This window comes from Xiphophorus couchianus, chromosome 17 (genome assembly GCF_001444195.1).
Source record: "Xiphophorus couchianus chromosome 17, X_couchianus-1.0, whole genome shotgun sequence".
Classification (NCBI taxonomy): Eukaryota; Metazoa; Chordata; class Actinopteri; order Cyprinodontiformes; family Poeciliidae; genus Xiphophorus; species Xiphophorus couchianus.
Genome location: NC_040244.1, coordinates 2,907,126 through 2,934,383, shown reverse-complemented (window position 1 = coordinate 2,934,383; position 27,258 = coordinate 2,907,126). Strand labels below are relative to the sequence as shown.

At 41.5% G+C, this 27,258-nt stretch overlaps 2 protein-coding genes across 7 annotated transcripts in view; both read right to left on the bottom strand.

The window, feature by feature from the left end:
• Positions 1-855: 855 nt before the first annotated feature.
• Positions 856-4,447, bottom strand: LOC114161001 (thymidine phosphorylase-like). The gene is made up of 3 exons (XM_028044002.1): positions 4,417-4,447; positions 1,260-1,383; positions 856-1,193 (listed from the first exon to the last, which is right to left on the bottom strand). The coding sequence occupies exons 2-3, from the start codon at positions 1,375-1,377 to the stop codon at positions 871-873; spliced, it is 441 nt and encodes a 146-aa protein (XP_027899803.1). The 5' UTR covers positions 1,378-1,383; positions 4,417-4,447; the 3' UTR covers positions 856-870.
• A 2,134-nt stretch (positions 4,448-6,581) lies between these two features.
• Positions 6,582-27,258, bottom strand: part of LOC114160679 (SH3 and multiple ankyrin repeat domains protein 3-like) — a 45,762-nt gene continuing 25,085 nt past the window's right edge. For 3 of the 6 annotated variants that reach the window (XM_028043372.1, XM_028043374.1, XM_028043375.1), the window contains 21 exons: positions 26,958-27,109; positions 26,759-26,888; positions 26,570-26,607; positions 26,350-26,466; positions 26,194-26,271; positions 25,725-25,791; positions 24,638-24,860; positions 24,393-24,568; positions 23,684-23,797; positions 23,526-23,601; positions 22,926-23,008; positions 22,555-22,679; positions 22,349-22,481; positions 21,064-21,144; positions 20,922-20,939; positions 19,532-19,662; positions 18,689-18,782; positions 16,727-17,287; positions 15,572-15,862; positions 12,688-13,978; positions 6,582-12,337 (listed from right to left, as the gene is read on the bottom strand). In XM_028043372.1, coding sequence (XP_027899173.1) covers positions 11,743-12,337; positions 12,688-13,978; positions 15,572-15,862; positions 16,727-17,287; positions 18,689-18,782; positions 19,532-19,662; positions 20,922-20,939; positions 21,064-21,144; positions 22,349-22,481; positions 22,555-22,679; positions 22,926-23,008; positions 23,526-23,601; positions 23,684-23,797; positions 24,393-24,568; positions 24,638-24,860; positions 25,725-25,791; positions 26,194-26,271; positions 26,350-26,466; positions 26,570-26,607; positions 26,759-26,888; positions 26,958-27,109 — 4,574 coding nt within the window. In that variant the 3' untranslated portion in view covers positions 6,582-11,742. Of the gene's footprint in view, positions 12,338-12,687; positions 13,979-15,571; positions 15,863-16,726; positions 17,288-18,688; positions 18,783-19,531; positions 19,663-20,921; positions 20,940-21,063; positions 21,145-22,348; positions 22,482-22,554; positions 22,680-22,925; positions 23,009-23,525; positions 23,602-23,683; positions 23,798-24,392; positions 24,861-25,724; positions 25,792-26,193; positions 26,272-26,349; positions 26,467-26,569; positions 26,608-26,758; positions 26,889-26,957; positions 27,110-27,258 lie in introns of all 6 variants that reach the window. The other 3 variants (XM_028043371.1, XM_028043373.1, XM_028043376.1) reach the window with 3 other exon arrangements.

Below are 27,258 nucleotides of genomic sequence, written 5' to 3'. Positions count from 1 at the left end.
ATGCCGTCAAAAAACGACAAAAATGACACATGCTATACTATGACGTCAAAAATGACACATGCTATACTATGACGTCAAAAATGACACATGCTATACTATGCCGTCAAAAAACGTCAAAAATGACACATGCTACACTATGACGTCAAAAATGACACATGCTATACTATGACGTCAAAAATGACACATGCTACACTATGACGTCAAAAATGACACATGCTATACTATGACGTCAAAAATGACACATGCTATACTATGACGTCAAAAAACGACAAAAATGACACATGCTATACTATGACGTCAAAAATCTACAAAAATGACGCATGCTATACTATGACGTCAGAAATACATTAAAGTTGCAAATAAAAAAATGATTAAATTTATTTTCAAAGTAATAAAATAAACATTTTACTGCCTAAAATAACAGCATTCCTTTAATTAACACTTGATTATTTGTAGCAAAGGATTGAAGCATTTCTGCTCAGATTATCATCTCTGCGTTGGGCTGATTTGGTGATTTATTGTGTTCTTTTGGATTAATATTGAATAATTTTATTATCAAAAGGAGTTCAATTGTTTTGTAAGCTAAAACTGTTGCGCTTGGAGTTTTGGGTCAAACTTATTTTGAAGGTTTTTTCCCATCTTGTTTTGTACAGTTTTGGCTTAATTACAGTTCTGAACTTGTTCTTTTAGTAAATGACCTTTTTTGAGTCTCCAGTTACCGATTAGTCGATTACAAAATTTGTTATTTCAATAACCAATGAATCACAATTAATTCAATTGATCGTTTCAGCCCTAGTTTAAAGTCTACTACATGAAACGCCAGAGTGACCAGAGTTCCCTCATCAGTGCTTCCCCTCCCCCACCTGTTGCCTACCCTAAATATAAAGTGTCATTAGAGGAGAATAAAAAGGAAGGACTCCTTATTGAATCGTTGTACCAGTAACTATTTAAGGTTTTCCAGTAAAAACGCTGAGTGGGTCCAGGTGTTACCTTACAGCCACAAGCCGCCAGCGCCGGCGCCAGCACCAGGCTCACTTTGTCCCCCACCCCTCCTGTTGAGTGTTTGTCCACCATCAGCCTCTTCCAGTCGTCCGGCCACCTCATCACCTCCCCAGATACCATCATCCCCCAGGTCAGCGTGCGAATCTCCGCGGCCACCATCCCTCGCTGCCAGATCGCCATCAGCATGGCCCCTTAAGGCAGAGGCAGAAATGAAAGCCGCTCGGCTTCAGTTTGGCTCTGAATCGAGCCGTTCCTACCGATCTGGCAGTCCTGCATCCGTCCGGTTGTTACAGACTCGATGAAGAATTTGATCTCCTCATCGGTCAGCTGACCTCCGTCCCTCTTCTTCCTGATCAGATCTACGATGGACGGCATGGCGGCCTGGAGAAACACGAATATTCAGCTAGAATATTTACGCTTGGATGTGTTTATTGAGGCAACACCAACTTTTTATTGAGTTTTAATTGGGGCTGAATGATCAAAGAATGACATTATAACATAATAAAAACCTTGAAAATGTTAATTTTACACTATTCCCTAATATTACAAAGTAGATGAGCTAAAATAATGTTTTCCATTTGTCAGATTGTAGTATTGTTTTGAAGTGAAGTTTATTAGTATAGCACATTTCAGCAACATGACAATTTAAATTGTTTTACATGATGAAAACATAGATCATTAAATAAAGAGAAGTTATAATCCAGAATTAATATATTTTCTAGTTATATTGGATCAAATTCAGCTCTAAATAAATGGTGTTTTTAGCCTTAATTTAAAGGAACTCAGTGTTTTGGTTGTTTTGCAGTTTTCTGGTCGTTTGTTTCAAATTAGAGGAGCATAAAAACTGAAAGCTTATTCTCCATTTTTGGTCATTTATTTAATCTCTTTTGGTGATTAAATAAATTATTTTTTTAACTGAATTGAATAGAAAAAATACTTAAATTTAGTTGGTACTACTACATAAAAAACAATCTAGTTTTTGTGTCTAAAATGCAGATTTGTCTAGTTTGAGGCTCTTTAATTCAAAAATGAATAAACTTTATCATTTAAGTGCTTGTTAAAAAGTCACACAGACGGTGTTGTTGCACAACCCGCCCTCTCTCTCTCTACTTCCTCTGGGAGATGTGCTACCAGCTCTCCATCTAACGGGTGAAATGAGTTTCCTAAATCTGCTGGGATTTATCCAGAACTGAAGTAAACTCTGTTTAAGCTGGTTTCGAGAAACGATTCGCCTGGTTTCTGACGGCCAACATCCAGGTGTCCCACCCTTCTTCCCCCTGTGAATTAGCCAGACTGAGCAGCCTACAGCCAACTAGTTTCACAGAGCACACCTGTTAACGGTCGCTCGTTCTCTATTTTACAACTTGCATTTGTTATTGAACCAGGTAGGTTTTAGTGACTCGGGCGAGTCCCAAGGATGATGTTGTACATATGGGTTACCAGCAACCTAAAAACATTTTCCACTTTTTCCTCTCCAGAATCAAACATCAGAGCTATTTTACAACCATCAAAGAACCTTAAGGTGACTCATTAACTGAATGTCCACAACATCTTTTAGATTTTCTTTATGCTAAATATTTTATTAGTAAGGCATTTTTGCAAGGGTCAGTACAGCTTAATTCAGTAGCAGAAATAATCAAATAAGTAAAATCAATCATCTAGTCTATCTTTCCCTACTGCTGACACTGAGAACTAAAAAAGGGAACCTTAGAGAGAGAGACGGACGGAGTTTGGTGTTTCGAACCCCAGACCTGGCCTGATGATGAAGAAGGTGCTGCAGCAGGAGGAGGAAGTTGATCGGTGAAGGCAGGGATCTCTGTAGGTCTGATGAGCTTCTTCTCCGCATGGATGGTGAGGTCACACAGGACTTGGTGCTGGCAGGAAGAGTCTGAAGCTCCTTTCATCTTGTCTCACAATCTTCCGGGTCCGTTGAGATGTAGACGCGCTGACCTCATGGAAGGAAGGCACCAGTTCTTCTTCTTTGTTCTTTGTCTTCTTCTTTGTTCTTTGTTCTTTGCTTTTATCTTCATCTTTGTCTTTGGGGTCTGAACCCAGCTGATGAGAGAAGTGCGATGTGAAGGTTGTGGGCCAGACGGGTTGGTCCCCATGAGCAGGACAGTCTTCGGCTCTGTGGCCCCGGCTCTTCTTCAGCTGCAGAGTTCTTTGTCCATCTGGATCTCGGCTTGAAGCTGCTTGGAGGATCCAACCAAAGGTTCCTCTTTTGGTGCGTTAGCATTGGCTAGCACTGATGCTGTGTTTATTTCATTGACTGTCTGATCAGACAGATGATCTCATATCCATCACTGTTTTACAGACATTATGTCCTGATGTCTGTGCTAATGTCTCAGGGTTGCTCAACCTCCTACATCCATTACCTGCACAACCTTTTCTTTGAAAAGTTTAAGTTGTTCAACAATCTGTTTCCAAATAAGGCGTTGATCATCTCTGCTCTCCTCTTAGTTCCCCTTTTTCCCTTATCCTTTCACCTACCATCTACCTCCAACATATCAGTGATGTTTAATTGCAGTTACACCTTTTTACACCATTTCAAGTTCAATGTCAAAATCACATTTAAAATTTCTTTAGCTTCTCTGATTTAGCATTCATTTATAATTTTATGATAACCATGACTTATTAGTTACTGTTATTATAATCTTAATGTGAGTTATTACAGATGTTTCCTGAGAATCAACCAAGAATAATCCATGATTCTAATTATTTGATACCAAAGATTTTTACTTGTTTTACTTCTATTTCCACAAATGTAAGAGCAAGTATTCTTACAAGTAAACCAATATTAATATAAGTATTTTACTTTGAATTGTATTCAATTACTCAAAATGTTTAGACTTTATTCTTTAAAACTTTCATGCTTTGAAATAAGGAATAGTCTCAGCTATTTTTATAAATCTTCACTCTGGAAACCTACTTCCTCTTTTTCCAGGAAACCTGCTCCTCCTGTCTCATGTCTCTGTCTGACTATAATTTCTTATGATTAAATAGACAAAAGAAATACAATTAAAGCAAAGTTTGCAGGAAACAAAAACAACACACACAACCAGATTGATCTTATTGAAGTTTAAGTCTACTGTTGGGTCTTGATGTCACTTGTGTGATAAATTTTAAAGGTAACTTTATTTATTGTTACTGTTAAATTAATTCTCCAGCATGGGGAAGTGGGATGATCTCGGGTTTTCTTGACAACGGTAAATCATTTAACTGAAAATCTGCAGATTTTCTGCCAGTTTATTGTCTCCTCAGCAGTAACAACTTTTTATTTTACTACTAATCTTCACCATCATTAACCAACCAATAAAATCTGCTTTAAATTGAGAAATAAATTATTTAAATGTAGCTCTTAGCTGGTCATAAAAGTCAAAGTGAGTGAGGCGTCGCGCAGCAGATGGATCCTACCTGTTCTGCAGTCGAAGTGGCGTTGACCTGTTGGCAGAATGACCCACCTGCAGGTCGGGGCGCCGTCAGCCAATCAGAGAGCAGGGGGAGGAGCCAATCGGTTTACAGGAAACTCCTGGGTCAAGTTGAAGTTCATGTTGTGGTTATCTCAGTTTTGTTTGCAGACTGTCGTGTACCTTCATGTCAGGATATGCAGTTTGGAGAAAAACCAAACTAACTCGCTTTAAAAACAACGAATAACAAGTTCATACAGAAAACTTCATAAATCTGACCAGAATATTTAAGATTTTACAGAAAACTTCATTAATCTGACCAGAATGTTTAAGATTTTACAGAAAACTTCATTAATCTGACCAGAATGTTTAAGATTTTACAGAAAACTTCATTAATCTGACCAGAATATTTAAGATATTACTGCAACTCTGATAATTAATATCATCAGGAGTTTCTTGTTCTGTTTTATTCAACTTTTCTGTCCCAGGATTTTCTTAAGTATATACAGAAGAAAGAAAAGTAAAATTAATCCATAATTTTAAAGGTAAAGGGCAATTTTACTTTTTAAAGCACATTTTCAGCAACAAGGTAATACAAAGTGCTTTACAAGAATTAAAAGAAAATACAAACAAAATAAACCAAAGGAAAGAAAAAGAATCTGATGTTGATCTAAACTAGGTGCTCCTGTTCAGGGTTGGTAGAAAAGTATCCTCTGGTCTGATTCCTTTTCTGGGTTGCAACTATAGGAGTCTATCTGCATAATAATCTAAAAATATATCTAGTATAATATTGGTCTAAATAGTGAGTACAGTATCTAAAAATATAAGCTAAAGAGTGACTAAACTAGAGTCTCTGGATTCCAAGTTTGTTCCAATTCCTTTCTGGGTTAAAAGTGAGTACTCCACAGTTTCTAACAAAATAAAATAAGAAAGAGGAAAGGACACATTAGAGCAAATGGCAACATTCAGACAAAACACAGGTATGAGTGACATCAGGGGCCATGAAACTACGTTGCTCAGAAGTCCGATAAGATGTTATTATCAAGGCATGTCCTTGGGAGCGCTCAGCTCCACAGCTGCATGGATAACAGGAGGTGGGAAGGAGCGTTATGTTTACATATCTTCAAGGATTGGAGACATGCAGCCCTTCCAAGGCAACACGGGGAAAGCCAATTCAGATACAGAATGTCTTAGGTCGGGTAGATTATGAATTTCAATCTTCCCTAAAGTCTCTCCGATACATCTCAGTTCCCAATTATCCAAATTAGTTTGGTCGTTCCACTGAGCCGAAACTAGCAACTTCTCCCAGATCGATTCCATCCTGTTAGTGAGTTTTGAGTCCTCAGCTGGGCTGCGAGTCTCAGCGAGACTCACATCTGACTCTGTCCCCACTCTGTCCGCTAGTTCGACCAAATCCGTCACAAATCTGTCGATAAGCCAGGTGTCCGCAAGCTCCAAACAGCAGAAATCCTGTTATCATGAATAAATCCAGGGTGAATCCCGCCGGGTGTGTCCCTGCAGGGCAAGAGGCTCTCCTGTGCCCAGTCTTCTCATCGAGAAAATTTGAGCAATTGCATTGCTGAACTGCTTTCAACAAATAAAAATGAAAAAGCAATCAATAAAAAAAGAGGTAAAATTATGAAAAAAATTGTCCTGCTTCAGAAATGATTTACCATGACCAGCAGAGTTAGTCTAAAGTAATTATTTAACTTAATGTAGGGAAGTTGTGCTGGCTTTAATGAGCCTATAATAACCTTCCTAAAGAAAAGAAACTGATTATTGATTGATTATTTGGGTCAGTTTCCTCTGTAAAGTCGGACCTTTTTATTGTTTTCAGGAATTTGCATCAAACAAATAGAAAAATAACTTTTTTACTTGATTTTTTAAATAGTTTCAACATTTGTATGACATTTTTGTCTTTATCACCCCATATTTTATCAGAAAAGTATAAATTATAAATATAGATTTTATTTTAATGTAATAATTCAAGAATATGCAAAAGAAAATGCTCAGTTTGCATGAAATTACTGCTAGTAACTAAAGGTTAAATAAAGTATATAAATCCTTGAAAAATGCCACTAACCACTAGATAATCTATTAGCATTAGCATCCGTCACCAGAATTCACGCTTATTGGGTCTTATTTTGAAAGAATCAGACAGGAAGCCAGCGCTCAGTTTGTAATAAATGACGGTTTATTATAAAGATTACAATCTGTCAAAGAGCTCATCAGCTGTCATTGTATGCTCTCCGGAGCTTAGAAAAGAGAAAAACTGCACGTACACGCACGCCACTCACTCCAGAAGAAACCACAGACATACTGTAAAAAGAGGAAGCTAGAGAGGAAGAGGAGGAGGAGGAGGAGGAGGAGGAGGAAGGATTTACACGCAGGTTCAGAGATCTCAGCCGGTCAGCAGGAAGCAGAAGAGTTTTCCTGATCGTTATTCCGTCTTTTTCCAGATTTGTCCTGGTTTTCATAACTAGTTGCTGATCTGTTAGCGATCCCTGTTTTAGTTTAGCCTCACTCTGCAGCGCCCCCTGCTGTGAAAATCTCCAAAATAACCAGTTATAAACAACTCATAAAAGCACATATACTGTAGTATAGATGAGCGGAAACCAGGAAACTTTATAATTCATGAATTAAAACGGATTAACATGGTGGATAATAAAAATAAACTGAAGCAGTTTCAGTTTTGCCTCAATTTGTTCAGGTTTTCAGCTTCACGTCTCAGATTGGATATATTGTAGATTTTCTAAAGTCACTTTTTATACATAATTTTTGGTTCATTTTAGCTTTCAAACTATTAACTAGATCATAATTAATTCACTATTTTTATATTTTGTTTGGTAAAAGCAAAATTAAAAGTATTTTCCACCTCATTCTGCAACAGAAATATTAAATTATGTTTTTCCACAAACAAAAATATATATATATATTTCCTCGCCTTAATTATTAGCTGAAAATGAATTTATCAGCGCCCTCTAGTGGCTGAAAGTTGTAAAAACGATTTGAAAACAATGTTTTGCATTTATGGGTTTCCTGTTTTAGTATTGGATTTAAACTTTAAAAAACTTTACAACATTTTGACGCGTTTCCTGTCATGTTTCTGAATCACAGCGAGGCTGAAAAACAATTTAAATTAAATATTTATTGGTGTTTTGTAACGTTCTAATTTTTACCTGCTGGACCAGAACTTGACCTCTGACCCGTCCAGTGTTTTTTTTCACCAACAGCTACTCTAACAGATATTATAAAGGCTTTACTCTAATATAATGTTTTGCTAATAGACTGTACATTCTGCATTTCAGGGGTTTCTATAAAATATTGGCTTTGTACAACTTTGGGATCATGATTGTAGCTCGGCAGAAGGACTGAGACGTGTTGTCGTGGTAACAGGCACTGAGCATTGATTGTGATTCGGGGGGGTTGATCCATATGGGCGGTGTTGGTTACAAGAAGTTTTAACTGGGGCCTCGGTTCCCACCAAACTGGTTCCAGTTCAGATTCAAAGACTAAAACCTGCAGGATGTTCCTGGACTTCCTGATGTGTAAAATCTGAGACGCTCACTGAAAACTTTCCAGCATAGTGCTGCGTTCACAATTTACAAGCTTTCGCCTGTTTGGGAAAAGATTTTAAAAGATATTAATTCCACGCATCCTTAAAAAGTCTTAAATTAATTTAGAGTAAAGAAAGTTGATCTTAAATTTTATTGTGTCTTTACCATTTAATTTTGTATGTAGTTTTGTTTTATTTTTTTGTTCTTGATGGACTTCTCTATCTAGCAAACATTTGAGTTGTGCACAAAGATCTTCAGCGGTTTAGCTAAGATACTCTTGGTAGCAAGCTAGCTAGCATTTTTTGGGTCCATCATTAGTAGTTTGCTGGATGTTTGTTTTTGCTACTGGCTCACTTTTAAGTATGATATATTTATTCCCTACGTTCGTTGTTTTTTCTGTCTTAAATTTTATTCTAGCTGGCATTTAAAAAGGTCTTTAAAAGTCTTAAATTAGATTTCCTGACACCAGCAGATAACCTGTGTTTTATGGAACATAACAACTGACAGCTCATTATTCGTGCATCTATTGTTGATTTATACCAACAATATTCTGGTGGCACACGGGTGTAATTACACTGCAAACCTCATAATATAGGGAATTAATGATTTGTGTGGGGAAATGTTGCCTTGAAGCCATTTTACTGGCTTAGTTTTGGATTTTTACTATATCAAAATCTAAATATTTTGCTAGTTTTATACTAAAATAGGATTTCAGTAAATAAAACATATTTAACGGTTATGATATAATAGCTATCTAAGCTAGGGGCTAATAATACAGTTTAATTTGGTAAGGTTTTATTTAATTTGCTTCAGCTAAAAGATTGAATATATTAACTTAAAATTAGGGCAGCACTAAAGAAACGGCTAGGATTTACTTGATTTTTGGAGATTGGCAATCAATTGATACTTAAACAAGAAACCAATCATATCCACTGATCTTAGATGCAGTTGATATATTTAATGATTTTTCAGACAAAAGAAATTTTTGCATCGGCTTTTTTTTGGCCAGGCTTTTTAAAACATTGGTTATCGGCCAGAAACTGAGTCGGTGCACCATTATTTAAAATAAGTTGGAATTTGTCATAATTTGTGGGTGTTACATTTAAATACTAACGGTCCAAATTATAATTTTTTTATTTAATTTTCCACTTTCTAACAAAAAAATGCTCAAAAAATAAACCAAATTTCAGAAAAATTATCTTTTTTCTCACGATCGCCCCAGAAGCTGTTCAACATTTTAGTAGTTTTGGTTTTCTTGGTCGTATCAACGGATATGTGGATGACCTGCATCAGAAGATGAGCTTAAAGGAACTACCACTGGGGCCAGTTTGGTGTTTTTAGAAAGACGTACTGTTTCTTTAAGAGCTCCTGTTAATCAGGATGGACCATAAAGTGCAACAAGCATTAATTAGCTAAACATCAGGAACTGAACGACATGTGAAACTAATTAATTTATTAGCTTTATTAAAGCAGCTCAGATGTTTTGATGTGAACTGCTTCAGAACTTTTAAAACCAGTAATTTAACATTTCACTGCAGCTTTGTGCTGGAATAAGACACTATATATTCGTACTTATATATGTTTTATGTACACAATATAATTTATTTAACTATAGCTCTGAACTATTAAATATTCCTTTGGAAGTTGAGTGTATTGGAACGTTTTCAGTGTGGTTCATCAAAGTCTGATAATATATAAATCTAACTGCTGTAAACATGTAGCTGTTTTTTAACTAAGTTCTAGTTAAATTTTCCTCTTTATTGGCACAAAAATTGACCCTGTTCAGGGTTATAAAAACTTACAAACATCTGGATGCGACGGTGTTCCCGTTTGCCTGTTTTTATGTTTGGATTCAACTCCACTTATGGCAGGGAAAGCATCCCGTATATGGCAGGGGAGGAAACTCCTTTTATGGCCTGTTCCCGTGCGACCTTGGTCAGGCCGTTGTGATGGTTTAGTTCCTGGCTGGGATGGGAAGATGCATGAGGAGGAGGAAGGTAGAGTCTGTACAGATGGCTTTGAGCAGATAGCACCGTGTACAGTTAGCCCTCAGAAAGCAGGTAAAACCCTGAAACACACCAACGCCACCACGTCACACTCATCGACAAATCATCATGAACCCCAGAGCCTCCGCCGGGAATTCAACTCATTGTCAAATCATAACTACACATCTGTTTCCAGACGACTAAAAGCTCTGCACGGCATCACCATTATTATTATTGTCATTATTATTACTTATTGATTTATTCTAAATGATCCATTAACATATGAATTCATGTTTGAAGTAACACAAAACTTTATGAGTGACATTTGATGGGGGGAAAATCACAACAGCCAAAAAAAATAATGTCCCAGAACTTTCTGGATCATTTAGATAAACCGGCATGGATCGGCTCATGGATCGGCTCATTGATCGACTCATTGATCGACTCATTGATCAGAACTCTGAGTCCAACTGCGACTTTTACTAAAAACATAAGAAAAGAAACATGTTTATTGTGATTAAACTGATAAAATTCTAACAGCCAAAAGTTAATCTTTATTTGCCTGTTTTCATTGTTTTCTGTTATTCAACATGTTTTGATATTTTTTGATTTTGGTTTAAAGTTTCCATAAAAACAAGTTTGTAAGCCTGAAATTTCCTCAAATTTAAGATTCAAAATGTGTTTTATTTTTTAAGGCAGCAACTAACAATTATTTTCTTAGTTGATTATACTGACAATCAATTAAACATCAGAATAATCGATTATTCTGATGATTGATCGGTTATTCATTTGGCAGAATATCATTGACGTCTACCGATTAATCGTCAAAATAAAGCGATTAATCAGGAAAAAAAATACACATTCTTCAGATTATCCACTGAAGCCTTTTTATAGAATATTAGAATAAATTATGACATTTCTTTTTTAAAATAAGAAAATAAAGAGTTTATTGCCTAAAATGCAGTAACATAGCTTTACTTTAGTGAATTTGAACCAAACTTCTACTGATGAGTTTTAGTTAAATTTATATTTTTGTGCAGTTTTAGCTTAATTATTGCTGTGAACATGGATTTTCACCAATTGGCCTTTTTTTGAGTTTATATTCTCCAGTTAATCGGTTACTAAATTAGCTGCTGATTATTTCTATAATAAATTAATCCAGTTAATTGTTTCAGCCCAAATATTTTAGTTTTAGTGGGAAAAGTGTGGAAAGTTGCCAATGTTTGAATTAAAGAACCACAAACTGGACAAATCTGTATTTTAACCAACTAAAATCAGGATTTTTTCTCCAATTCCTCTGAAATATAATCATGTTTATATTTGTTGTTTATATTGTACGTTTATTTTGGATATTTAAAATGTCTTCCAGTGTTAAATGTTCATCAGAATTTAATTTTCTTGCATTTTTATGCCATTATTGTCATATTAGTAAAACATGATTATTGATTATGGCAATAACGTCTGGGACAATTTATCGTCTGGGTCGGATCTGTGTTGATCGGACTTTCATGAAAAGATCGGCTAGATGTTGCATTGAGACAAAAACATTGAATTTGGGTCATAGTGTGGACGTGAATTGTTTGCTATGTGAGTTGCAGGTCAGAGGTCAGAGCTGCTGATTAAAGAGCTGATGAGCCAAAACGTTTCTGCGATCTGGCATCAACGAAACCGGGGCGGTTCTGTAATGGCTGAGATAGTGGATTAAAGAGATGGCCCGGGGTCTGACTTGAGGTCAGGGGTCGTGAGGTCAGAGTTCTGGACGCCTAGAGGTGACTGGTTGGAGGCGATGGGTCAAGTGGAGCTGTCCAGTAACTGTCTGAGGGCCCTCTCGATGTTGATGCGGTGGCCCAGTCTGGTGACGCCCAGCTCCACGTAGTCCTCCTTGGTGAGCGCCGGCAGGTGTGAGCCTTCGATCTCGTGCTCCTGGAAGCGCTGGCGGTGTTCGGCCAGGCCCATGCTCTCCAGCCAGTCGCCCACGTCGTACTTATTCCACAGGTTGAGGGGCCGCTGCCTCCAGGGCCGCAGGGCCAGCAGGGGCCCGCTGAGGACCGGGGAGGGGCAGGGCGAGGCGTGAGGCGAGGGCGAAGGCGAGCGGGACCTGGTTCGTGCGCTGGCGCTCCTCATGACGAAACGGACCTCCTTTGGTTCCGACGGCAGGCTGAGACTTGAAGACTTGAGGATGGTCAGACCTCGACCAGAGCTCAGGTCGGGCCGCTCGGAGCAATGCGCCGGCGAGGAGCCCAGGCCCATGGACCGGTCTGAGGGGGAGGGAGACGGGGACGGACTTCGGCGGGTGACGGGGTAACGACTTCCTGGGCGGACCGTGTAGCTGGCGCCGTATCCTCGCTGGGAGATGGTGTGAAGTTCACCGAGGCTGGAGAACAACCTGCAGGACATCAAACAGGAAGTCATTCAAACAGTTTCCTTATTGGACCATCGGTGACCTTATTGGACCATCGGTGACCTTATTGGACCATCGGTGACCTTAATGACCTACTGGTGTCCAAGAAGGATTCCAACTGGTGTGATTATTCTTACTCATGCTTGTAAACTTGTTGCTTCAGAACTGAAGAAACCTTTCAGAGAAATAGTAAAACTTCTTCAGCGTGTTGTTGAAGCATATGAAAAGTGAAGTTATTCAGTGTTTAGTATTGATGTAAAGCTTGATTTACCCTCTGAACCGACTGCACTTCTATAAACCCATTTAGGAATACGGTACCAGGCAGTTGAACGTACCTTGCGCCCCCTACAGGAGACCTGCGGCCTGGGTCCAGTGGACTTGGTTCTTCCCCCAGAGAGTGGCTGTCTTTGTTGAGCAGCTGTAGCCGATTGGCCAGGTCCAGTCCCGACCCGGCCCGGCCACTCAGCTCCAGGGCGGACGCCGAGCGGGCTGTCAGATCCACCGCCGACCCGGAGCTCTGTCCTCCCAGTGCCGCCGGTCGGCCGCCGCCTTCATCAGGGCTGAACCCGCGCCGCTCGTCGTCTCCGCCCCCCCACAGCTTGGACCGCCTCTGGAACAGGTAGCGAGGCTGCCGGCTGCCGCCGCTGGTGGGGGAGGAGCAGAGCGGGGAGGAGGGGGAGGAGGAGGCGGCGGAGGGGAGGAGCTCGCTGTCTGACGACTGCTTTAGCAGCGGGTCGCGCAGCACGGAGCGGCCGCGGCCGATCGGCGACCGCAGGCGGGGCTTCAGAGCCGATGGGGAGGTAGCGGAGGGGGAGGGGGTGGGGTGAGCAGCAGGGGGGGAGGAGGGAGAGGTCGGGGCGGGGGGGGACGCCAGCGTGATGGACGGAGGGAGCGAACTGGGGGACAAGGAGCTGTCATGGAGACGCTCGTCACCTCCTTCTTCCTCGTCTCCTCGCTTCACCAGGGACTCCGGGCCGCTCTCCCCTCCCCCCTCTCCTCCTCGCCGTGGCAACAGGGACAGGGAGGTGGGGGGAGGCGGGGCAGGGGAGCTGGCAAAGGCGGGGGGCGGAGTCACCAGGCCGATCCTGCGCAGCTCCTCCCTGGTTTCCTCGTCGCTAGAGGACAGCAGGGCAGGTGGGAGCGTCACGGTGTAAGCCCCGCCCTCTTCCTCCGAGCTGCCAACCGTGAGGCTTCGCCGCCGGTCGATCAGCGCCGAGTGGCTCTCATTGGCCAGCGCCGGCAGAGGGGAGGGTCTCCATCGTTCGGGGGAGGGAGCGGCGGGTGACGTCACCCCCCCCTCCGTCTCGGGTCGCTCCACCTGTCCGTCGGGGAACAGCGGCGGCGTGATTCGCTTGTGCCTCAGCTCGGGGCTGGTCTGAGGCGTCGAGTGTTTGGTCCGCTGCTCCGGACTCGTCTGAGGAGAGGTGCGCTTGGATCGAGGCTCGGGGCTGCTCTGTGGGGTGGTGAACGGCGTGCGTTTGTGTCTGGTCTCTGGACTGGCAGCCGGGGTGGGGACGGGCGTGGTGGAGGCGGAGGAGTGTTTGATTCGAGGCTCGGGACTCGGCGTTCGGGCAGTGAGCGCTCGCTCTCTCGCGGCGAGAGCCAGTGCGAGTGGAGACGATGGATCTGAGGAAACAAAACACGGGGAAACGTTTAATCAGGACTGGATTTGAATATCACATATTGGTGAGAAAGCAGAGCTGGATTGTTTTCTGAGCTCCATTTTGTCTGCATCCTGTAATCTGTTTCAGTTGGCCTTTATATTTATGGAGTGCATCAAGGCAGTGTCCTCGGTCCCATTCTGTTTTTGTTTTTTTTTTATTTGAAGCTCTTCTATGAATCGATGGCAGAGCCACTAAGGAGAACTCCACCTGGTGAAGAACTTGACAATATTTACTATATTAACTAATATAAGTTAAAATTACAAAACCTAAGTAGCAACATTTTTTATGGGTCTTTAAGGATTTTTTGCCTTTGCAAATTGAGTACAGATGTAGTTATATGTTTTCCTGTTGGAGGCGCTATTGTAAAGCAGTTTTGCTGTTTCTTCACTAGCAATAGAAAACATTTTTCCAAACTCGGTTTAAAATATTTTTTACATTGAAAGAACACAAGATCTTACGAGGTGCTTTTGATTCAGTTTCTAGTTCAAATATCTTAGTTTGTTCTTAATTCAAATGTACAAACTAAAGTAAACATCGGATAATACTTGGAGAGGTTTTGCGTTTTTACAGTGCAGTATTTGAACATACGCTAAACCTACATTTCCACGGAAATGTAGTTTTAGGGAACCATCAATGTTTTTTGTAATTATTTTTAATCGAGTTACACAACAAAAATCAAAAATGTTTATCGCTAATCGTTTGAGGAATTCTTATGGCCTGTACTCCATGATTAGCGCCACCTACAGGTCTGGTGGAGTAAAACAAGCATTTTATGTTTTCTGTGTTTCTGTGGGGATGAAAACATTTCTGGAAACGCTTCCATGTGGACAGAGTCTAACGCCGCTCAGCATTAAACGTTAAGGACATGTTTTAAATTTAAAAAGAAATAATAAAAAAGTTTTTTATTTCTTAATACATATATATGTTTTCCTCAAATCCCTCACACTAAAACTATACGGTCAATCATGGACTGAAACAAGTAGAGCAGGTGTCAAACTCATGGCCTGGGGGCCAAAACCGGCCCACCATAGTTTTTTTTTGCGGCCCTTTAGACTCATAAGTAGAACTTTGAAATTACATCAGTCAAATCAAAGCAGTTTTGATCTGCTGCCAAATGTCAGTTCCTCCAGTTTTTCTGCAAAATCAACAGATTGTTGCAGGTTTTTTTGTTTTATTGTGCATAATTGTGTTGTGAGTTTATTGCAAATTTTCCACAAAAATTGGTAAAAACCTTTGGGTTTAAGTGATGCTAACTCCCACCTGCAAGTGGTGGTACTTCTTACTTTAACGCCGCTGCTGCCTCGCCTTAATTGATGTCAAGTTATAGACTGTGACCGATAAGCGGAAATATCATAAATATTTCTACATTAACTCCACAAAACTGATTACAAAAATGACAAAAACAATGAAATCCTGGAGGAAGTGATAAATGTGAAAAGATGTTAAATATTATTTAATTTACTTATCAAATGCAGAGACTTCTAACATTCTATACCACCGGCTCTTTAAGAACATTCATGACCTTGACGTGACCCAAAATGAAAATGTGTTTGACCTAGAGGTTTCCCCGTCAGCGGGTGGAGGAAGGTGTGCGGCGTCGGTGATGGCGACAGGACCGGCGCCGGAGGCGGAAGCTCGCCCAGGTCGTCCATGGAGTGGCTCTGGGTCAGGAGGGGCGGAGCCTGGCTGTCTGACCCCGCCCCCTCCACCGACAGGAAGAGAGAGGAGCGGCGACCCTGAACCCGGGCGCGCTCGGACAGAACCTGCTGCTGGTACAGCTCGGCTCGGCTCGGGCTCATCAGTCCACCGCCGTCGGGTTTGAACGGATCGTCTTTGATCCCAAGACCTGAAAGGAAAGAAACTGGACTGATTCTGAACAGAGAGGCGGCGCAAACATTTCAGTTTCCTGCTCGGAGGTTTGACCTTCAGGCGACCTCAGGATTCAGAGATGAAGATGTTTAAAGTGATGAGGAAGGACAGAATCACCAAACGTTCACAGTTTGAACAATTTAATGACCACAGTGCAACAGAAAGTATTAGCAGGATACATTTAAGCCAGATTAGAAAACGGCCTATTTAAAACATGTTAGCATAACGGCTCGTTGCATTTTCTGTTCGAACGCCTCACTAAAGTGCTCTCACATTTTATCGCATTACAGCCGTAAACTCTGCCGGATTTATGCAACAATTTCTAACCATAAAGAAAAAATAAGCATTATTTTCAGGGATTCCTTCAGAAAACCTGGTGCGAGGGGGCGCTAGAGCACCACCGTGTTTCCAATTAATAACCGGTTAATCCAAATATTAAGCAGATCAGCCCTTCGCTGTTTAGATGCTAAAAGTATTTTTTAGCTGCAGGTGATTCGTTTGCTACAAATGATGCGTTCGCTAAAGGAATGCTGTTATTGCACTTTAGGCAATAAAATGTTTATTTTCTTACGTAAAAAAAAATTGAGTTGCATATTTTCTCATTTTTTAATGTATTTTTAATATTATATAAAAAGGTTTAAGTGGTTAAATGAAAAATGAGCAGATTGATCCGTGGGAATCATGGTTTTGTTTCTTAACGTCTTCCTGTTGGTTTATCTCTTTAAGAGTTTGTGGGTGTGAATACTTTAGCCAGGCGCCGTGACCTCTGAAGGTCGCGTTTTCTACTCTGGATGACGAACAACACAGTGAAGTCAGACAGATGATGACGGGCGATGCTAACCCTGCTCCTCAACAGGAAGTTGTTTCAACAGAGGAGACTTCCTCCTCTGGGGCTTGTTGGGCGCAGCTTGATGTCCCACGTTGGCGTACGGGTTTTCTATCGGTCGTCCCCGGCGACGGGAGAGCGGCGAGTGTCCGAGGGCGGTGCTGGTGCTGTGGATGGACAGTGTGGAGGTCTGCGTGGCGGTGTGGAGCGCGGCGCCGGCGGCGTGTCCGTCGGGCTGTGGCGGTGGTGGTGGCGTGTCCTGCAGGATGATCATGGACCGTGCTTTGCGCTGGCGCTCGGCGTGGGCGTGGCTCCTGGCGTCCGACAGCTCCTGCAGCCGCGGCTCCGCCCCCGGCTTGAAGCTGGAGCGAGTCAGGCCCTCACCTCGGGCCGGCGGAGGCGGCGGCAGGAAGGACGGCGGCGGGCCGGAGTCGAAGAGGTACAGAGCGGAGGGGGACGGCGGCGGGGGCGGCGCCGTCTGAGGAGGCGGCGGGATGGAGCCGTCCGTCAGAGATGAGCTGCGAGGGAAACGGCTCTCGTGGATCAGAGCCGAGATTCTGTCGTCGTCCGGGGTGCCTGTCGATGTAACCATGGAAACGGGAGCATAAACAGCTGGGAACCGCAGAGAGTGAATTTTCCCCTCCCCCTCCAAATCTAACAAAAACTGTGTTACAAGTTTATGCAGCAAAAAAAAGAATTGTGCTTCTTCAATGTTAGAGATATTTATGAAAATGTTTCCAGAGGTCATGAAAGGTCAACATCAATGTCTTCAAAAGAAAAGCAGCACAATTTAAATTTATTGCTGCTCAAACGTAGATTCGTTGATTGATGCCAAAAAAGTTTACATTTTGAAAAAAAAATGAGCGGGGATGTAGGGGTGGTGGTTGACCTCTGACCTCTGGAAACAGTTTTATTAATATCTTTTGAAATAATGGCAGCACAAATTAACATTTTTGCAGAACAAACGTTTGTAGGGCTGTTGCAAACGAATATTTTAGTAATCGAGTAATCTATCGATTATCCTTACGATTAATCGCATAATCAGATAAAAAAAAGATAAAATAAAACATTGGTAAATCTAACAGCAGTATTACTATCGCATATCAATATCAGTCCAATTTTTCACATTTGAGCTTCCCTAACAATTACTTCTCTGTAGTCTAGAAAATTAACTTGTAACAATAATAGCTCAGTTTCTAAGTTAACCTGAAGAAAAGTTATACAAAGATTTGAAATTATATTCAGTGTAATAATAAAGAGGCAGGCTATTATTAAAAAATTGTTTATACTCCAGGTTTTCGTTCATGTTTTTATCTTCAGTCAGTTTAATAGATGAACTCTCACCTTGCCCAGACATTAATAGCATTTGTGTTCATGTTAGCGACGGGATTTGACACCTGCATTCGTCACACACAGAAACATCTACCAGGTAAGTAACGTCACGATGCTCTTCGCCACCCACTTGTTGCACCCGGAATGATATGAAATTTATTTTCGGGTATTTTGATGAAAGCTACGCATCTAAAGCACAGCCGCCCCCAGTGTTCAGTCTATCAGCTCACCTTTATAAATAATCCCGCCATTCGCTGAGCCAGCGGCTCCGGGAGGAGAAAAGCTCCCGTCATTTTAAGGATGTTTATTGGTCCCCCAAAAACGGCAAAAACCCAGACATTATCATGAATCAGTAAAATCCTCCCAGGCTGAACTTAAAAATTGGATGTTATGCTGCTAACTCTTAGCTTTTTTCCACAACTCAGGCGGAAGTGAGAGTGCAAATAAAGTCCCGGCTGGAACACGGTGCCTAAATAATAAAACATAATATAACGAGATTTCGAGGCTGATAAATTTTCCTCGAGGAATTTTAATAATCGAGGGACTCAAATCACTCGATGAATCGTTTCAGTCCTAAACGTTTGACACCATTTTTGGAGAAGGCGGGGAAACGCCACTCAGAGGCGGAGAGTTGACGGGTCTCACCGAAGCTCTTTGTTCTGGACATCCCTCTGGGCAGCGGCATGGTGCTCTTCTCCGGGGCGGAGGGCGGGACCAGACCCTGGCGCTCAAACAGAGACTGCAAACACAACACGCTCTTTAGCTCCCCCACTGGAGAAAACTGGAACTGCTGCATTCACACAGCACGTCTTGATGCTTAAGTCACATATTTAGCTGAAATCAGATTTTTTTGCATGGTTTTTCTCATTGATATATATTACTGGCTTGGACAGCACTGATTAGCCGCTGTAGCTAATAACCAACAAGATTTATCCCAGAAAAGCTCGGTGGTAGAGGTGCGATGGCAGTCCTCCAGCAGCCTGCTGTGTTTTTGAGTTAAAAAATGTTTAAAGTTGACAGAAATTTTTTTAATATTTAAGTATGTGTTACTAGAAGAAATGATTAATAATATCAAAACCCTAACCATAAAATCTTAAAAAACGCAAACTTGAAAAAAAATAAAAAGTCAAAAAACATTTATCCTTTATCCGTGATTTGTCACTTTATTCGCTGACGTTGTTAGCATGTAGATCAGTAAAGACAGAAAGTATTTGGTTTCAGTGTATAATAAAATCTTTAATAAAGTTTAGGCTGGCAGGACCTAAGTATAGCCTGGTGGCCCGCCAGGCTGATAAAACACTGAGGGAATCCCTGAACCAAGGTTATTCGCTTTTTGTTAAAAATACCAAAAGCAGAAAATTATTTTTATTTCTGCGTAGTTTGTTTTGTCAGTCATGGGAGGTTAAATAGTTCATGATTTCTGTTTGTTTTGGTGTTAGAATCGTTCATCTACACGTAGAGTCGCTAATCGTTTTCCGCTCGTCTTACGTTGATCTCTGCCTGCGTGATGCGTCGGCTCGTCGGCCGCTGCTTGACCGTCGCCGCCCTGAAGTCGTCGGTGGGGCGGGCCCTCAGAACCACTTCCTGTTGACCTCCGGCCAGCATCTCATCTAGTTTCTCTGCAGGAGGAGAAAAAGATCAACAAATTGGAGGACAAACACAGAAAACCCGACGAATGCAACAGAGACGCCACCACAGAGCGACTTATCGGGGCCGCAGAAACAAACATGGCCGACGGCGACTTCCCTATTGTTAAACCGTGAAGTGATTTTCTCAAACGAAAATCTGTTTGAATTTCAGTTCTAACATAATTAGAGCTGTCACAATAAATCATGATAAATTACTTTCACTTCTGATTATTAATATTTTTTGAAGGACAATTTTGTTTAGAAAAATTTCATAAACCATTTTATTTATGGTTTTAGTGATTTTATTTATTTAGTGTTCAGACTTACATTTTCTTTGAGAAATAAAACTTGCATTATTCTAAACTTCAGCATTGTTGGACCATCTGGTCTGTTGTGGTACTGCAGGTGTGACCTTTGCCCTCTGGCGGTTGTTGCTGGTTCTGTGGTTTTAGCAGTTGAATTTAGATGCATTCAGATGCATTTTTAAAATCTTAATTCTCAGTTTCTGTGCTGCATTTGAGGTCTGATGAAGCACACAGATGTCAGCTGTGCTTTAAAGTAATTTATTTTCCACTACAGTGAGAGAGAGCAACACGTTCAGTGGATAACAGGAAGGTTGGATGGAGCTTTTTGCTTAAGAGTTGTATGGAAAATACTTGATTTAAATTCTGCAGTTTTCTGCAGAATTTATTAATTTTTTGAGCAGAACTGCTTACTTTTTAAATATTATGACAAATGCATCATTGATCCTAAGAAAAAATTTTAATTTTGTTGTAACTTATTTAAAAAGGGGGCAGGAAAGATCTCCTGTTACAGCGAATTTGAAGGAGCCTCTGTTTTTCAATGGTGTAATTGCATTGTATTTATTTTCCTTATTTTGCTTTTATTTGGTGCTAATAGAAAGTTCACAAACACCCAGGAATATTTACTAAAATAAAGACAAAAAATGAGGAAACGGCATGTTTTATTAAAATAATGTTTAATTTATTGCTGAACAGCTAAAAAAAAAAACTGCAGTTCTCAATAAATGTGTCAGAACCGTTGGGTCGGTTCTGAATGATTCTTCAGAAATGTTTGGCTGCGGCTCTGAAACGTCACAAACACCAATCAGAGATGCACAGCGTAGCTCCACCTCCAGGTGTTTAAATCTCAGGCTCTGATTGGCTGAGAGGAGGAGAACGCTGTGCATCCCGAACATTAAGACACAGAACCTGACTAGAACCACACTGAGTACCACACAAGTGACTCACCATAACGGCGCCTCCTGGCTGCAGACAGAGCAAACGTCAGCAATAAAAACCATCAGACTGATCAGTGTGTTTTTAACTCTGAGATGGTTTTTAAACTCTGGTTTAAATAAACTCTGTTTGTTTTTAACTCTGAGTTTCTTACCGATCTCCTCCAGGTCGGCCGTCATGGACTTGGACCGCAGCGTCAGCGACGTGCTCGGGGCTCGCTTCGGAGGGGGCGGGGCTACGAGGTAGGAAACAGGAAGCTACCATGACTTGGTTCAACAAAGCCAGACTTTAACTGTCCCTTAAGTCCAAACGGGTTTTATGTCCTGACAGAAGTTACTGTTAGTTAGATATTTTATTTAGTTTTAAGGTAGCTTTATTTTAAGGTGGAGAGCCAACAGATTGAATTACCGTATTCTCTGGACTATGAGTTGCTTTTTTTGACTCTTTCCCTGTCCGTGTTTAAAACCCATATAAAAACTTGTTTTTCATTATTTGACTTTCAACCCATTTTTATTACTTTTAACTGTGAAACTGTCACTTTATAGTGTTTTTGATTCATTATTGTGTGCTTGGCTTTGTGACTTTTTTTGTTTTTTATTAGTGTGCACTGCAAAAATATAAAATCACACAAAGTATTTTTGTCTTGATCTCAGTACAATATCTTACTACACTTGAAAAAAGATAAAACCAACTTACAAGCAGCTTTTCAGTAAGTTTTAAGTTAACATTTCAAAAATATTAATTCCATTGGCAAATTTGTCATAAAAAATAGTTGCCAATGGAACTAGAACTATTTGTCAATATTCAACAATTGTTCACTTCAAAGTTCTCATGTTTTGCAGAAAAGTTACTCAACTATTTTTAAGGGCTAGACAAAAAAACTCTTGGTAAGATTTTGAGTTTTTGCAGTGCGCTTACAAACGAACCACACCACCAGCCAATCAGAGTATTCCTTTCAGTTGTGTTTTCTACAGTAAAATCCTGAAATATTACCTCAGATAAACAATGTAAGTTTACCTAAATGCTCCCAGTCTGAAGAATTGAAGCATTTTTTTTTAATCTTACTGTTTTATTTTGTAGTTTCTGATAATTATTCTGATTTGCTGGCTGTGAGAGATTTAAAAATACACATCGATAGTTATTGTTGGTTCAGAAAATGGCAACAAATGAAGTCATGGAAAAGTGACAAGTTGTTGGATAAATCATGTTGGCTTCATCTTAATATCTGAACTGTACCTTTAAGACGAACCTCTGATGTCAAATTCAGTCACATTAATTTTATGCAGGAGGTTATAAAAGCAAAACTCTGCTGTGTGACCTTAATAACTTCAGGAATTACAGTTTAATCTGTTTCTGCAGCATAAAACCACCTGCATTTACAAACATTTTACAGAACAAGTGAACGTTGTTGCTGAAAAGCGACGCATCAGCAGCTGCACCTTTCTTCCTGATCAGGTTTGTTTCTGACTTCCTGGAAACCGAGACGACCTTCATCAGCAGGCGACTTCCTCCCTGTCGGATCAGAGAGACGACCTGGCGGTGACCCACCTTCACCACGTCGCTGCCGTTCACCTTCACATAGCAGAGGTCAGAGGTCAATCTCAGGAACGGTTTAAATTCGACTGGCGGATCAGCGACCTCTCACCTCTATCAGGAAGTCTCCGGTCCTTAGCCCCGCCCTCCAGGCCACGCCCCCCTGATCCACCGACTCCAGGTACTGCAGAGCAGGAAACGCCGGCGTGGGAGCAAACTCCTCAATGGGCGTCTCAGCTGGATAAAGGTCAAAGGTCAATGAAAACTTTACTTTAGTTACTTTTGTAACTTCAACATTAACTCTATTGTAGAGGAGTTTAATCAACAGCTTTCCAGCATTGACTGGAAACCAGTGCTGCCATGTGATCACGGCTCTGTGGCTGTTATGCAACAACACAACGAGGAGTTTTCCTCTCTAGGTTTCAGATTAAAATATCTGTGTTGGTTTCTCCGTCCAAACACCCACCACTCCTCCGTTTCTACCTTTAGCTCCTCGCAGGACGAAGCCGAATCCTTCGCTTTCTCTCTTCTGCAGCACGGCCGTCTTCTCCTCGATCACATAGTCACTGGAACCAGATGCAGATTGGAGAAAACAACTGAGATTATTTGGTAATTCAGATTACTGTCCTGTAAATAAATGATTGCCTCAACTTCGAAGGTCACTTTACAATTTGTTCTTCCATTTTAATTTCAGATATATTTATAGCCATATAAATATTGACTAGTAAATATTTATATGGTTATGTGGAGTATTTAAAAGCAGGCAGTATCTTCCCTGTTGGAGGGATCGATGCTAACGATCAGAAACCATTTATACTTAAGATTTATACCTCTGGTTTTCTGAGGAAGCTGTCCTGCTGTGTTTAGACTAAAGTTGGTTTGAACTTTAGGTTCTGACCAGAACAATAATCATCAGTAAGATGGAAATCAGTAAACACACTGACTGCTCAGAAATACTCCACAGAACCGCAAAGACTCAAAGCAGGCTTTGACCGAGGGTCAAATGTGTGTTAGGTCTGAGTTGGAAAAGACTAACTAGTCAATATTTATGTTTGACGAAAACATGCAGTTCCTGAATCTCACCTGTAGGAGGTGTAATTGTCGTAGGAGCCCACGGTGTAGTGTCTGAAGAGCCGCTTCGTTCGGTCCTCTCTCGTCTCTGAAACACAGACATTACATGTTGGAAGCTGCTGGGAAGGAGATGGGGGGCCAGCAGAGGTCAGGGGTCATCGGGTCTTTACCCAGTCGCGGGTCGTATTGTCTCATCTGGACTTCCTCCACGCAGTCGGCAGGAAACCAGCCGGTTCTGCCCTTCACCGTTCCCTCCCAGAAGCCTCCTTCACCAATCGACAGCACTGCAGACACAAACCGGGTCAGAACCGGCCCAGACAATAACTGAGTGGCTTTACTTTAGTATTTACTTGTTGAAAACTTATGACTTTCACTGCGCTACATTTCAAAGACAAATATTAACGGCGTAGAGTTTTTGTAGCGGAGTGGTTCTACATGTCAGGTGGTTTCAGCAAGTTACAAAGTTCTGTAGAAACACTCAAAGTATAATTTATACTTTTGAATACTTAAAGTACTTTAACTTCAGTAAAGTTTTGACTCAGCAAAATTTATTTGTGGTAAAAAAGACTAAACAATGAGTATCAATAAATAGTTCCCAAAATTCTGAACAGGAATTGCTGTGCACCACGGAACTGCCATCTTGGTAGGTAAGCGCAGCGTAAAGCATAGCTGAACCATCATGGCTTCCAGACCAACAAAAAGGAAATGTATATCGGGGAATGAAGTTATCCCGATCAATGATAAAATTATTGTTTTGAGATTGTTTACTGTTGCTAAGACAGTCAGTTACAGTTCCTACCAAGATGGCCGTCAGCTACAAAGTTCCTGGAAGTGTTTTGTACTCAAGTACGAGAGTTGAGCAATTTGTCTCCTACTGACCTTTGACCCGCTCGCCCCTGTGCAGCTGGATTTCTCCAGACCCCTGGGGTACGTGGGACCGTGTGGCGATGAAGGTGCGCCCTGGCACGGCGCTGTAGAGCCTCCTCTTCCTCATCTGTGGCGTGTGGGGGGGTGAAGAGGGGGGACTGGTCTCCGCGTGGCCCCCCCCACCGGGGCTGCGGGGCGACACACCAGTGAGAGGCGGTGGCCGGACCGCAGCGTGGTGCGGGTGCAGCGGGGCGTACCTGAGGCGGCGCGGGTGGCGTCTCAGGGAGTGCGTGTGCGAGTCGTGATGCGTCTCCAGGCTCTGGAGGGAGGGGCCGGGCGAGGAGGCGGGGCTTTCCAGGGCGTTGTCGCTGGCAGAGCGAATCAGAGAGCGAGGAGACGACAGGCCGTTCCCGGCAGGGGTTCTGTTGGCGCCGACCCGGCGGCGCTTGGTATAGGACGGGGTTTCTCTGAAGGGAACTACTTGGACACATGAAGACACACAGAGTTCACCTCAGCAGCAGCGCCAGCAGGAAAAACGCCACAGACATTTCATTTTAGATTTTATAAGTAATTATATTTCATATTCAAATTACTTACAATATCACAGTTAATTATATATGTTTTAGCAATTTTATATTGCTTATCATTTGTATTTACTAAAATTAAACTATTCTATGCTATTCTTTTTTTATGTGATGCAAGATTTAATTTTTACAATAAAAAAATATGATTAAAAGTATGTATGCATGTGTGTATATACATATAAATACAGTATATATAAAAATCAGAGTGAATAATTAAGAATTATTCATTTAAAATGTTTGGGTTCTCAAATGAAACCAAGTGTAGAGCAGCTGAAAAGCCTTCATCATATTAAAACAGCATTAGGCCACTGTAGGTATATTAATAAAATAAAAGAAAAACTTTTATAAAGGAGTAAATTTCCGCCAAAAACTTTGAGAATAATTTGGAATTTTCTACAAAAAACAAAGCAAATCTTAAACTTTTCAAACTAAGAAATTCCCTCATTTCTGCTATAAAATTCTCAAAATTTCAGTTTTTGACAGAAACATACTCTTCTTATTTAGCTTTTTCCTACCTACAAAGTCCCTAACGCGCCGCCATATTGGATTAGATTCTGTTTCACAGCCATAAAAAGGACCAATTCAAACTGTTAATTTTTTTAAAGCCCAGAATCTGATGAAACTTTTAAACATTTTGTTGCCATTTAGTTCTGCTGAGATGTTAGAAATGTGAAATTAAACCAGAAAGTTTCTTTAAGCGATAATTAATCTGCGTCTGGGTGTTTTTTCCAGCCTGACTCTGAATTGTGTTTAAACTCACCAACATCAGAAGTTTTGTGGATCTTGATTATTTCAGCCAAATCAAAGTTCCCCGCGATGATCGCCACCTGAACACAGACCAGAGGATTAACAATTAGTGAAGAGATTACATGTTTATTAAAAATAAATCTATTTGGTTTGTCTTTTAGCTAAAATTGATCATTATTAGCCAAGCATTATTTTATCAGTTTGCTTCTATATTTATCTTATCTGCCTGGTTGGGTTTCCTCTTATTCACAGATTTATAAATATATATTTTGTTTTTTTGGAGGGGGTGTAAATTCTGAGCGAAAGAAAGATTTGGGTCGCTTTTATTGAAAAATATATTTTTTTAAAAATAAAAGTTAAAATATACAGTATACATATATTATATTCATTTTCCAATAAAAGTGATTTATGTATGTTTTTCCAAAAATAAAGACCTAAACACATATAAATATATGAATCTATATTTTCTGTTTTGTTTTCACCTGAAAGGCCGTCTGGTTGTTGTAGTTCTTTATGTCCTTGTTGGCTCCTCTGAACAGCAGAACTCGGGCGCAGCTGTCCTGCAGAACCGACACCAGACATGTCAATGCGGCCATGTGACCGGGTCACACACATACCGGCGTGTGTGTGTGTGTTACCTGGTTGTACAAGGCACACAGGTGCAGCGCCGTGTTTCCTGAGGCATTCTGGGAACTCATGTCGGCACCGTAGAACAGCAGGTGCTCCAAGTGCTGCACGTTGCCATAGCGACACGCCTGAACACCAAAAAAAAAAAAACACGCCCACACACAGGGAATCAGAACTGAACAGAATCAGTCATCAGTGGAGCAATGGTGTGTGTGGGTGTGTGTGTGTCACCTGGTGGATTTCCTGCCACCCGTTCTCATCAGTGATCCCTGTAACCATGGCAACAAAAACACTTTCAGCGACAAAGTGCTGTTTTTTTTTACAGATAAATCATCACTAATAGTGTTTAAGCAGCACAGAGGTCATTCCCTCACACACACACACACACACACACACACACACACACCCCCGCACACTCACCGATGGTGGCGTGGTCCTGCAGCAGCAGCTCGCAGCAGTAGGGGGCGCCGCCCACCATGGCAGAGTGGTAGAGCGGAGTCAGGCCTCTGCTGTCCTTGTAGTCTGGCGACGCGCCGAGGTCCAGCAGCGTCTATGGAGTCAAAGCGCAGGGTCAGAAGTCGGGTCGGGACCGGGCCGGGGGCCGGGCGGGCGGACTCACCGTCAGGGCGGCGCTGTTCCTGCACAGAACGGCCCGATGCAGAGCCGTGATGCCATCTCTGGTTCTGAAGTCCAGGTGGGCCCCGCCGCTGCGCAGAACCTTGATGAGCTCACAGCTGTCCTCCAGCTGGACAGCCAGGGTCAAAGGGCATTCTGGGGGGGCAGGGAGAGTGTCTCTCTTAGCAATCAGAACCGAGTCGACCCAACACCGACACAGATCAGAGTTAAACGGCTCAAACAGAAAAAAGCTGAGAATCCAGAGAATTTCTAACATTTTCTAACAAATTTCAAAGTTTGTGTTT